The sequence below is a fragment of the Aulonocara stuartgranti genome, assembly GCF_965226115.1.
Source record: "Aulonocara stuartgranti genome assembly, chromosome: 11".
NCBI lineage: Eukaryota > Metazoa > Chordata > Actinopteri > Cichliformes > Cichlidae > Aulonocara > Aulonocara stuartgranti.
In genome coordinates, this window is record NC_138947.1 from 10,266,546 (window position 1) to 10,280,114 (window position 13,569).

At 37.5% G+C, this 13,569-nt stretch overlaps 1 protein-coding gene across 1 annotated transcript; it reads left to right on the forward strand.

The window, feature by feature from the left end:
- The first annotated feature begins 430 nt into the window (after window positions 1-430).
- On the forward strand, window positions 431-10,912 carry hibadhb (3-hydroxyisobutyrate dehydrogenase b). The gene is made up of 8 exons (XM_082550511.1): window positions 431-546; window positions 1,431-1,591; window positions 1,714-1,823; window positions 1,920-2,041; window positions 9,432-9,565; window positions 9,692-9,768; window positions 9,853-10,009; window positions 10,304-10,912. The coding sequence occupies exons 1-8, from the start codon at window positions 477-479 to the stop codon at window positions 10,460-10,462; spliced, it is 990 nt and encodes a 329-aa protein (XP_082406637.1). The 5' UTR covers window positions 431-476; the 3' UTR covers window positions 10,463-10,912.
- Window positions 10,913-13,569: the final 2,657 nt, after the last annotated feature.

Consider the following 13,569-nt stretch of genomic DNA (forward strand, 5'->3'; position numbering starts at 1 on the left):
GGCTTTGGTCATCTGCAAGAAATCAGAATCAGAATACTTTATTGATCCCTGGGGGAAATTATTTAAGAAAACACATGTGCGTAATCGGGCACACTTCTAGATATATATTCATAAAGAGAGAGTATATGTGTGTATATAGAATGTTAGTTTCTTTTCAATCAGAATACATAGGTTACTTCCCACAGGCACCGTGAATAGAATTTAATTTATAAGAAATAAAATAAATAAAATACAAGATGTAATATAGTATGTGATGTGAACTGTTGGGCATTCTGTTATTTTTATTTATTATTTATTTAGGTTTTAAGCATAAGCGGAAGAGAATGGACGTTTTTTTTTTTGTCTTGACCCTCCCCTGTAGCTCAGTGGCAGAAACCGGTAGGCGGTACTGTGCAGATCTCTAAATTGATTGGAGGGCTCAGCCGTCATCATTGCACGTACTATTACGTCACACGAAAGGTCAAGAGGAAAGAAGTATGGCTGCTGTGTTGAGGGGGTCTCGGTATCTAGTAGGAAGGTGTTGCAAGCATGTTGACTTTGTGTTTGGTAAGTACAGTAAACTGAGACCGTGTGCGCACTGCGTAGGGCGCCTCGCGTACTTTGCAACCCAAAGTTATTCTTTGAAGGATCTTCGTGGTGTGAAAACGGCATTTTTTCTTGAAATGTAGAGAGAGATGTTTGAGTAGAAATTTCGCTGGACTGAGTTTAGCTGCTGCAGGGCATTCTGTTGACGATTAACTGCTTAAGGATATTTTTTTGTTAAAGATTACACCCTCCTTGACGGCGAGTTGTCTACCAGAGCTACACACTACTCATTATTTCAAAACGGTCCAGGACAAAAATTGTCATCGTTTGGTCTCACGTCTTACCGTGTCTTGCCTTTTTATCCAAGGCACATTATGCAATATTACCACTACACACTGTAGACATAGACATGGTCTGCATCTTTATAACATCTTACAGTTGTTTAGAGAAACTGATGAGGGGGGAGAAATGTAAATATTTGAAAAAAAAATGCTGTCTTTTGGATAGCATAGATATTATTCAGAATATGAATAAACAAAACGCAGTGATTAAAATTCCCCCAGACAGGCATGTGTTGTATCTGTTTTTAATGTTAATACCAAGGCACAACAATGGTATTTATTCAACACGTAACTTTTAACATTGAAATAAGTTTGTGTTACGAATGATGCCCTTTAATTAAGTAAACATTAAAAATGGTGGTACTTTGATACTGCAGGACAAATGCACTATGGACTGAATATATTTTGTGTTTTAGGGAAGATTTCAATCTAAATATATATTTAAATAAAATTAATTAATTCTGTAATTTGAAATTCAGGTAATTATTAAAATTAAATTACTTCTCCGCATAAATAACGGGGACAATGTGTCTTATAATCTTCAATTTGGTGGTTGTTTTCCAGTATCCACAAGGTCTATGGCCTCAAAGACACAGGTGGGGTTTGTTGGTCTGGGAAATATGGGAAACCCAATGGCGAAGAACTTGCTGAAGCATGGATACCCAGTCATTGCTACCGATGTGTTCCCAGAGTCCTGCAAGGAAGTGCAAGAGCTGGGTGCTCAGGTAGTCTAAGCTGAATGTTCGCGCATCTTTGTGTTAAAAAAATAAAATGATTGTACATCTTGTAACACTTTTTTTTTGTTTTGTGTATGTGCCTGTTTGTTTTTGGGGTCTTTATTCCTCAGATTGTGGATAATCCGGCTGAGGTAGCAGAGAAGGCTGATCGTATTATAACAATGCTCCCCTCTAGTCCCAATGTCATCGACGTTTACACCGGACCCAATGGCATTCTTAAGTACTATTTTTGCTTCTCTTTGAATATGTGCTGCATGTCATGCTCCCTTATCTCTTATCTCAGATTTATCTAAACTTATTGAACCTTTATCAACAGAAAGGTAAAGAAAGGCTCCCTACTCATTGACTCCAGCACTATTGACCCAGCTGTGTCAAAAGAAATGGCTGCTGATGCTGAGAAGATGGGGGCCGTTTTTATGGACGCACCTGTATCAGGAGGTAAGTTTAATATTTTATTTATTCGTTTTATTATTTTCACCTGTGTTTTTCAAACATATTACAGTTAAGGAGTTTGATTATTTGATAAACAATTTTTATTTGATTTGAATAGATTTTTGTTTCCCTGGATAGATGTACCGTATTTTGGTTCAGCTTTATAGTATTTGTGAAATTGCTGGCTTCCCATTAAATTACTGTGTAGGACAAAGTAATTTAAGGGTATTAATAACCTGTCCTTATATCTTAATACTCCTGAGGACATTCTTCTGATAGCAATGAGAGACTGATGCATTGCAGCTTTTCTTTCATGTAGGCTAACAATGGTAGATGGTTAACAACCATGGACAAGGTCAAATGCTATGAAAAGGTATTTGCCCTTCCTGGTTGTTCTTTTTTTTTTTTTTTTTCCATAGTGGTTTCATGCTGCAGATCATCAAACAAACTTAAATATTAGATAAAGATAACTGGATTAAAATAATTAAATACAAAATGCAGTTATTTGTATTTTTTAAATAATGATTTCTTTATTAAGGGGGAACAAAGCTATTTAAACTTACCAGTGGTATGATCTAAAAAAAACTCAAGGACAGCTGAGAAACAGAGTTAATGACATCAATAAGTCTGCAAAGGGTTACAAAGCCAATTGTAATGCTTTGGGACTCCAGTGAAACATGGTGTGAGCCGTTATCCACAAATGGAAACATCGTGGAACAGTAGGGAACCTTGCCAGGAGTGGCCGGCCTACCAAAATGACTCCAGGAGGTCATCCAGGAGGTCACTAAAAGAACCCAGAACATTATCTAAAGAACTGGAGAAGTCAGAGTTCATGATTCAACGATAAGAAAGAGACTGAACAAAAATATCATTCATCGGCGAGTACCAAGGGGAAAACACTGCTGACCAAGAAGAACACAAAGGCTCATCTCACATTTGCCAAAAAATATCTTGATGATCATCAAGACTTTTGGGGAAATTATTCTGTGGATTGATAAAACAAAAACTAACCTTTCTGGAGGGTTTGTGTCCCATTACATCTGGAGTAAAACTAACACATTTCATAAAAATAACATCATGCCAGTCAAACATGGTGGTGGTAGTATGATGGTGTGGAGCTCCTTTGCTGCTTCAGGACCTGAACGGTTTGCCATAATTGATGGAATGTTAAAGTCTGCTCTCTACCAGAAAATCCCGAAGAAGAATGGTTGGCCTTTAGTTTGTGGCCTTAAGCTCAAATGTACTTGGATTGTGCTGCAGGACGTTGATCCAAAACACAACAGTCCACCAAGTCCACCTCTTAATGGCTCAAAAAAATAAAGAGGAAGGTTGTGATGTGACCTAACAAAGTCTGGACTTAAAACCATTCTTTCCCCTTAATAAATGAATAATTTTAAAAACTGCATTTTGTAGTTACTAAGCTTATCTTTGTCTAATATTAAATTTTGTTTGCCACACTGACATGTTTCAGATCAATGTAAAAAAACAAAAACAAAAAAGTCAGGAAGTTGTCGAGCACAGCACTGGATATGCAAGTAACTCCTCCAAGCCAAAAGCTGAGACTTCTGACTACTCCAGTATTCAGTTTCTATGTCAGTGACAGGGGATTCATTCCCCCACCCCCACCCCTTCTGTTCAAACCTTCTGTTCAAACCTTCTGTTTGCAAGGGGCAGTTAATCAGTACAAAGCTGGTTTAAAAGTTGGGTGGTCCTAAAGAGACAATATAAATAGCTTTTTTCATAAACTGAGAATCTACACCAAGATGAATAAAAATTTTTTTTATGTGATTTGAATAGATTTTTGTTTCCCTGGATAGAAGCATTTTGGTTCAGCTTTATGGTATTTGTGGAATTGCTGGCTTCTTGCTAAGTAACTTTAGCATAGCACAAGAATCTAAACATGGAAATGGATCCACGTTAACTCTGTGAGATTTATGTATGTCAAACCTGTAGCACCACAAAATGTGATTAGCTTTTGACAATTTGAATTTTAGATGATTAAAATGGCAACTCTAATGAACACTGTCTTTACCAATACATCCAGATTAACTTTGAATAGATAAAGACATCCAAATACGTCTTTCTATCACAGCAAGTTCAGTGTCACTCGTGCTGATTTGTTTTTTTTTTTTGTTTTTTTTTTATATTCTTTATTTCTACAATATTACCTCATAAAGATGATTACAGGCATTAATTAACACAGTTTACAAGAGAAAAACGAAACAAAACGAGAAGAAAGAAAGACAGATAGAAAGAAAGAAAGAAAGAAAGAAAGAAAGAAAGAAAGAAAGAAAGAAAGAAAGAAAGAAAGAAAAAGGAAAAAAAATTATATATATATAAAATAAAAGGAGAAAGCTCTGTCGGGAGTAAACAATTAACTAAATTGGTGGTTTCAAGCTTTAAAGAGAAAATTCGGTTTATAGGTATTAACGTATTGGACCCACTTATCCCAGCACAGATGGAACCAGGCCATCCTGTCATTAACATGAGCTGTTACTTCCTCCATCCTATATATCTCTAACGTAATTTCCCACCATAATGACAAAGTCGGTATGTCTTGCGAGGACCATTTCTTTGTTATACATTTCTTACTTGCAACCAATAAAGCTCTTAACAGACATATGTCATTTTTGGACCAGTTCTGCGGTATACAGCCAAAAAAAATTGTCTTCATATCCTGAGGGAATGTACAGTTAAAAATGCCTTGTAATATACCATGAATGTCTTTCCAGTAAGTCCGTAGCACAGGACAGTCCCACATAATATGGGTGTGATGGGCTCCTTGGTATCCACAGTTTCGCCAGCACACGGGAGGATTCCCATCATAGTGAGCCTTTTGACATGGAGTGATAAAGAACCTTATCAGAGTTTTCCATCTGAACTCCCTCCAGCTTTTGGAGGAAGTACTCCTCCATTGCCATTCCCACATCTGAGTCCATTCTTCCCTAGAAATACACATCCCTCCCTCCTTTTCCCATAACATCTTCACATAATCAGTTGAGTGTGGAAGCTTATTCATAAAAAAATTGTACCAAAAAAAAAAATGAGTCTTGTGTCAACATCCCCACTGTACGCCTGTCTAAATAAAGTTACCAATTCCACGTTAGTATTTGACATCTGACCGATTGTTGTCTTTATATAGTGTCTTATTTGCAAGTATCGAAAAAAATCCTGTTTTTCTAGATTGTGTCTCTGTTTCAGCGTGTCAAAACTAATAAGGTTCCCATCCTTTATCAAACTATCCTATGTAGATAACCCTTTAGCAGGCCAGCTTTTAAAACGTGAGTCCAATTTATTCGGGGCAAAGTCAGAATCATATGCATACCATTTGAATAAAGCCAAATCCTGTTCAAGTTTGAATTCTTTCACGACTTTTCTCCATATATTAAGTGTGCACGACACCCAGGGGTTATGAATCTTGTCAATATATTTTCGAATATTCGAGTCCATCAGGACAGCTTGTATTGGGGAGGAAAACATATTCTCCTCTATAGTCTTCCAGTGTGCTTGGTAGCTTGTATCACACCAATTAACCACCGTTTTCAACTGAGCAGCCCGATAATAATTTTTTAGTGATGGCAACCCCCATCCTCCCACCTTCTTATGTAATTGTAAAGTTTTAAAACAAACCCTCGGCCGCTTCCCCCCCCATATAAACCGCGATATTATTTTATCCCATTCATTGAAACGACTTGGATCAATGGATATTGGTAATGTTTGGAATAAATATAATATTCTTGGCAAGATGTTCATTTTAATAGATTCAACTCGTGAGTGTAAAGAAAGAAAGGGGATCATGTTCCATCGCCTAATATCACCCACTATTCTCCTTTGTAGAGAACCAAAATTCTCCTCAGATAGTTTAGTTAAATCCTTGGGAATAACAACTCCTAGATATTTCAATGATTGTGCTTGCCAATTCATTGGATATTGAACAACCATGTGAGCTGGGGGGTTGTAGTTATAGCTGAGAATTTGAGTTTTAGACATATTAATTTTATATCCAGAGAGTTTCCCAAATTTTTGACACAGATTCATCAGCGAAGGCAAGGAGTTAGTGGGCTGATCTAAATAAATCAATATGTCATCCGCATAACAAGCGAGCTTGTGTTCCTGTCCTGCAATAGTGATCCCCTTAATGTCTTTATTTTGTCTAATTGATTGTGCCAAGGGTTCTAAGTACAATGCAAACAGGAGCGGGGACCAAGCACAGCCTTGTTTATTTCCTCTCTGCAGAACGAAGCTATTTGAGAGAGAACCATTAACTTTAATTCTTGCGGTGGGGTTAGTGTATAGTGCCCTCACCGTATCAACAATTCCCTTATGTAAGCCGAATTTATCCAGGACTTTATATAGAAAGTCCCAATTTACAGAATCAAAGGCTTTTTCTGCATCAATACTCATAAGCATGGCTGTACTCTTAGATGTCTGTATCTGATGTATTACATGAAGAGTTCTACGTATATTATCCTGGGTCTGTCGTCGTCTTATAAACCCCGTTTGATCATTGCTAATTAAGTCAGGTAAAAATTCTTCCATTCTCCTGGCCATTATCGAAGTAAACAATCTATAATCTATGTTAAGGACAGAAATAGGTCTATATGAGCCACACTCCATTTTGTCTTTCCCTTCTTTCGGAATAGCCGAAATAATTGCCTCCTTCCAACTCGGTGGAATTTGCGCTGTTTTTAACACACAGTTAAAAGTAGTAAGTAGTGTAGGGATCAAGTCCTGTTTGAATTCCCGATACCACTCCGCGGTGTAACCATCGGAGCCTGGTGACTTATTTGATTTCAGCCTATTGATGGCATTCATAAGTTCAGCTTCCGTCACCTCCGCTATCATCGTTTTATTTTGTTCCTCGTTAAAGCTTGGTAGGCGTGCTGATTTGTTTTAGTGTTTGTTAATAAGAAATACCACCATCGTGCTAAAGGAGGAGAAATGGCTTTGCCTTCAAAGATGCTTTATAGGTGTGTGTGTGTGTGTGTGTGTGTGTGTGTGTGTGTGTGTGTGTGTGTGTGTGTGTGCGCTCGCGCGCTCATCCTCTGGCTTTCTTGAGATCCACAAAGAAGCACAGCTTCTTTGAACTTGACCTAATCGCTGTCAAGACAGCCACTTTCTTTGAGTTGAAGTTGGTCCTTTTTTTTTTTTTTTTTTTTTTTTTATGGACTGGCTCTAAAGATTACTAATGATTTATATGCGTCCACCCCATTGTAGTGCACATGGATTAAAGTTGTCCTGCTTTCTGGCTCAAACTTCTTTGTGTGGTGGTGGCAGTTTAAGTAATGCAATCTGAACCGTATGTCATGCTCTGACAGCACGTCAGTCACCAGGCTTTAGCCCCGAAATGAAGTGAACATCTCTCTTTCTGTCAGGCAGAAATCAAAAGGAGTACAGTGGCAGTGTGGTGTAAGCTTAAACTTAAAAGCACACACGGAGAGAACATAATTGAGTCAACATGTGTTTTAAAAGTTGTTTCTTTGGGTGAATAAATGTTAGGACCAATTGAGAAACCAGACTGAAATCTTTACTGTACCAAAGGCCACAGTCAGAAATAAGAGAGGGATGCTGAAAAGGAAAATCAATGTCCAAAACTGTTCATATCACAAGGAAGGCTTCATTTTGAATGTCTATGACATGGAATTGGATGGCAGAATTCCTCTAGACAAGTCTGAATTACATTTGGCAAAAAACATTAGCTTTGGAATTGATCATCATCCCAGCCTTGCAAACTGTTGGCTAGTTAGTTAGTGTACAACACAGGGTGTAAGAAATGGATTACACACACATTCCGAATGCAACACACACACGCTCCCAAAACCTAAATGATGTCAACAAATCCCACATCTTATTCGAAAGAAGCAGTTTTAACCTAAATCTAGACTCTCTGAATGTTCTTATAAAATAAATACATTTGTGTCTAGTTTCAATTTATAAGATAGATTTGCTCAGATTTTCATCTTTTTAGATGTGCCTTTGAGTACATTTTGGTAATATTTAAATGATAAATTATATCCAATATTACCAGCAGTTTAAAAAAAAATTAAAAAAAATAAAATCCATATACTTGTCCCCGTTACGTCACTACTCTTCAATATCAAATAAATTTTCCGTCTATACTTTACTGTAATCCAGGCAGTTTTCAGTGTTGTGCAGATGACACAGCTGTGAATGTTGTTAACTGCTTCCTGCGTGTCTATGAAGTTAATCAGAAGTCGTGGTTATCTCTTTCATCACAGCTACTTGTTATATTGTTAAATGCCTCGGCCAAGTGTCCATGCTGTTCCTTTGAACAACACAGAGGCACTACATTGATATGCCAGCGTAGTTGTTAAAGCTTTTGGTTTACAACATAACACACAGGTTGTTTGTTTTTTGTTTTTTTGTTGTTTTTTTTTAAATGTACCTTGTTTCAGGATGAGTTTCAAAGGCATTACCCATGCTTTTCGTGCTTCTCAGCTTGCCTGTTGTAACTCCCAGCACAGTGTCTTTCTAGATTCCCATTAATACAAAAGGCTTCAGGCAGACTGCGCAGAAGGATTAGGGAGTCACATATTCCGCCCATCCTGGCCCTTCTCCTCTGCTGGGTTCCTGTAAACTTTAAGATTAATTATAAGACACTGTTGGTTAATTTCTTGGCACCCAGTGGCTTGCACCTGGTTATTATATTTGCCAAGGTTTTAACCCCATATGAACCTGAATGCATGCTTAATGCACAAAAGAATCCAGCAACAGCTGGTTTTATATTAGGGCAAATCCTGACCAACAGTGGGAGAAAATACATTTATCTACAACTTATTTGCTTTTAGCTCTTCCATTTGTTGTCGATCATCTTAATTTTTCATTCAAGTCTTTTTTGGAGGGATTTTAATTATATTTTATATCTATATTTTTATACGTTTATTTTATTTTTTGTGTGTTTAACCTCGCATACAGTCTCATTTTTGTCATTTCCATGACCTACAAGATTTGAGTTGACAGAATATCACCTTTTATTTACTTTTTTCTTCGTAGTGGGTCTCTTTTGTTTGCATTTGAATCACAGCACCTTTATTTTAAAGAAGGCAGGAAACTGGGAGTGCAGAACACTAATAAAAAAAAATGCAACAAGATCTTTTCTCTTTTTTGTTTTTTATAAATGTCATATTAAACTAAAAATATTCCACTAGCCCTGGATGTACTAATGAAATCTGTTCTTCTACACTATGCTGAATGTGTAAAGCATAGAACGGTAGCTGCTAATTGGCTGCGTGGTTATGGATAGTATATTTTTAAAATTAGTTACTACTTAGATAATTTGCCTTCTTTTTAAATTTTTATCAAACAAATGACACTTTTAAAAAAATGTAGCACTGTATACCAGATGTTGTATGTAACCATGGTTTCCCTTTCCCAGGTGTGGGTGCCGCCAGCTCGGGTAAACTGACTTTCATGGTTGGAGGAGCAGAGGAGGAATTTACTGCTGCTAAAGAACTCCTGAGCTGCATGGGAGCTAATGTGATCTATTGCGGTCAAGTTGGAACTGGACAGGTGTGAGCCGTTGTCTGGCCTTTGTGATTCTGAGAAACACTGATCATGTGTCCACAGGTTCATTCGTAACCATTTCACAAAATGAGAAATGTAGATGTCACCTAACGAATTACCATTTTGTTGTAGGCTGCTAAAATTTGCAACAACATGCTTTTAGCTATTGGAATGATCGGGACTTCTGAGACAATGAACTTGGGAATCAGGTGAAAACGCTTACTTAGCATTACAGAAAATGGATGACAAATAACATCATGTGGTTAAATTCTAACATTGGTTTCAAATCCCAGACTTGGTCTTGATCCCAAACTTTTGGCCCAAATCCTGAACATGAGTTCAGGCCGGTGTTGGTCTAGTGACACCTACAACCCTGTACCAGGAGTCATGGAAGGAGTCCCCTCTGGGAATAACTACCAGGGAGGCTTTGGCACTCAGCTAATGGCTAAGGTTAGTTTGTAAACCTCACGGTCACACATATGAGGGAGGAATTTTATTTTATAGTCATAACATTTCCTCTCAGTGATGTCGACGGCTTATTGCCAGCAGCACCATTATTTTTAAATAAGTGTTTTGTCATTCATAAAGTATTTGTTTATGGTGTATTTATTTCTGTGCCTTACTTTAATGACAGCAACTCATTAATACAACACTGTGGTCTTCTAACTTGTGGTTTCAGAATGACATTTTCCGCTTTGATTGTGTTTCTAATGTATGTGGGGCTTTTTTCTTTTTTTCTTTCAGGACTTGGGCCTCGCTCAGAACACAGCAACCAACACAAAGACGCCTGTCCCTCTCGGCTCCTTAGCCCATCAGGTGTATCGTATGATGTGCGCACGTGGTTACGGCAATAAAGATTTCTCCTCAGTGTTCCAATTTTTGCGTGAGGAGGAGGGCCAGTAATGTCAGCCTCCACGCCGTCCACAGCCTTTCCATGCCCAGCTCTGCACAGGACTAACATAGCGTAGTTAGGGTGCATTTCACCACAAGGGCTTTTTTTTTTCTTTCTTGAAGGTCTCAGAGCTCCAAAGTGTGACAAATCAAATGAGAACTTCATTCCTGTCAGGAAATCATGTATCCTGTGTGATCTAGCCTTTTTATAGTAAAAACACTCATTTCATTTTTTATTTACAAGATGTTGAATTATCATCTATGTATCTAAACTTTTAGCAGAAATTCTTCTTAGGGTTGAACAACTACAAATGCAGTTTGTTCTCTGCGTATTTATCTATTGTTTGCAATGGTTTCTTTATGTTGCTGTTTTGTTTTTTGTTCATAGGGGAGTTGATGCTTGAGTGTCATGTGGTATCCTGTTTAAAAAAACAAAATAAAGAACAATGTTGGCGTCTTTAACGGATTTATTTATTTGGATTTTAGCTTCAAATTGACTTCAGTTTTAATACTTTTTTTTTTTTTTACTCTTGCGCTTTCATTGTGACCTTGTACAATGGCAATACGTTGTCCCCAGGAAGCACCTCAAATAACCCAATGTGCGCAGTCCGCAAACTCGCAATTAAATGCAGTCAAAATTCACACACTCGGAAAGAAGGATGCTAATTCTCGCGAAAGAGATGGCAATTTAAGATTTAAATACATTGTGCAGCTCCTATTTGGTCTCGCACTGCGTAATTTTCACCCCATGCTTCAGAGCACTAGTAAGTTAAATAGCTCCCAAATGTTACTTCGTATCGTGTGTCTTACTGAATTAGAAGTCACGGTAAAATGCTGAACAAACAGCTGCCACGGGAAACTTTGCTGCAGAGGGGATGCAGTGATGGGATGCGGCGTGATAGAGAAACACATGCAGGGGCAAAACTTGTAGAACAACTTATCCTTCCCCGCTCTCTAAGATTTTCATATTTTTTGCGCTTTGACTCGTCAGGCTAAGAAACAAAGCCGTGGTAAACTGCTGCACCAGGTTGTCCGCCTCATTAGTTTGGGAATCTACCCCTCTCTTATATCCCCACTTACGCCAGACAGGAGGACGGCATGTTTCTGATCTAGTTTGCCAAGAACCACTGAGAGGCCAAGGTGCCATAGGTCATGCGATCACAAGACAAACCCATAAAAAGTCCATTAAGCACTGTAGGCTAAGAGCTGTGTTGTCATCTACTTGATAGGTACTGCAAACAGAGCAGCACTTTGGTCTCCGCAGACAGTAACACACAAACATCAGCGCGCATGACACGCCGAAGCTCAAGTTATGGCATCTTTATTTTTTAAAATAAATTATACATCCAGCCGTGGGTTTGGTTTCTTCTCTCTCTCGCTCTCTCTCTCTCGCTCTCAAAATAAATAAATAATATGTGTATTTGATCATGGATCGTGTCAGCCAAACGAGGTTCTTTCAGGATCTGCCTAAAACTTCTTTCATTGTTTGCAAAAAGTTGATATATTCTAATGTTGATCGTGTTAAAAAAAAAAAACATCCTCGGTATTTTTTAAGTTCCAAATGTAATAAATGGTGGCTTATCTTTTCTGTTTTTAATTTAAAAATGTAATAAAATTAACAATTAATATGTTTATCTATCTATATTGTTTTTTATGTTTATATTTATATATATATATATATATATAGCTATATTAGGAGGTGAAAAACAAGCCCTATACAAACAGAATTATAAGCATCAGTAAATCTGTCTGTGTTATCCGCCTAACTTCAGAGTCTTCTTCTATATTTAATTTATACATTTCTAGGTTCTTTGTCTTCTTTCTGTTGTGTTTGTGATAATTAGTCCAGTATTTAGAATCTGCAATCACAGTTTCCTGTTAATCACTGAATTTTCAGACAAAATTACGCAAAGTAGTTTAATGCTGAATCTTGCGTGTGTGTCTGTGTGTATGAACACACTGAAATCATCTTTACTGATTTTCCCTAATTTTCAGTCCGTGATCGACTTTCAGTTGAGTAAACTGCTCAAAAACTGATTTCTACTAGCTGTTATATTCATTTTAGAAAGGCATCCGCTTTTTAATGTGTGAACAACTTGGCTCAGATTCCTTTCGAGCCAGCTCTCATTTATTGTAGCTCAGCCGCTTTTGAAATGCGGAGGGTTTTTTAGATGGGAAAAAAAATGCGAAGTAGCATAATGTTTAACAAAAAGCAGATTCAGGGTAGTTTATCGTGACAATGCAATAAAAAAAACAAAAAGCGATAAAAACAATAAGTATTATGAGTTTTTTTCCCCTGAAATCCAGCCTAGACTACTACTCACTCTTGCCTATTAGCTATGAACTTGGGCCATAAAGATTTACGGCCTCAAAAGGTGGGAAAACGCTATTAAAAACACACACATATATATATAAACATATATTTTTTTAAAAGGTGCTCAAATTTAGTTGGGTATACATTCCTCTGCGTTTGTGGTTTCAAACTTAAAATAACCACATAAATTTTAAATGAAAATAGTATGTAAATTCCCTCCCGTCCGTATTCACCTTTTCAGTGGCAGACTCACTTGCACAGACTTCCACACGGGCTAAAATGTAAACATTGGATTTGTTGCTGGTTGCACTGCAGACCGATGAGAATATAGCATCTGTTTATGGTAATATCTGCCCTACTTCTCCGAGTTTTTTAAAAGCTCTGACTCAGGAAAATAGTAACCCACGTGACCCTACAAAGATATAGGTTTAGCATATTTCCCAGAAAGTCCTTCATTATTCTTCTTATTATTAGAGATTTTATTCTTACTTAATTGCAAAGTCTTATCATAGGAAGGGAATGGTGCAAATTCAAGTTACTCCTCGTGGAAACCGGTGCCGCCCAAGCAGTCCGCGGAATTTAGCGCTTCTTTGTCTTTGTGCTTTAAGTGTCATTTTGGCAACACTGCAACTTCAACTTGACCTTGGCCCTCCGGCTGCGTCTCAATCGCATGAGGTAGAGTGCAACCAAATGCGCAATGTTTGTTGTATTTTGTGGACCCCAAATTTGTGTTTGCTAAACGTGAGAACGGTTTGATTTTTGATTTATTTCATAAAATGCATTAAAATATATCCTTAAGAGATGT

Bases quoted from the DNA above. Each gene is read 5' to 3' on its own strand.
- hibadhb (XM_082550511.1), top strand. From the start codon at position 477: ATGGCTGCTGTGTTGAGGGGGTCTCGGTATCTAGTAGGAAGGTGTTGC. The intron at 547-1,430 runs GTAAGTACAGTA...GTTGTTTTCCAG, and splicing joins GCATGTTGACTTTGTGTTTG to TATCCACAAGGTCTATGGCC. The intron at 9,566-9,691 runs GTGTGAGCCGTT...ATTTTGTTGTAG, and splicing joins GTCAAGTTGGAACTGGACAG to GCTGCTAAAATTTGCAACAA.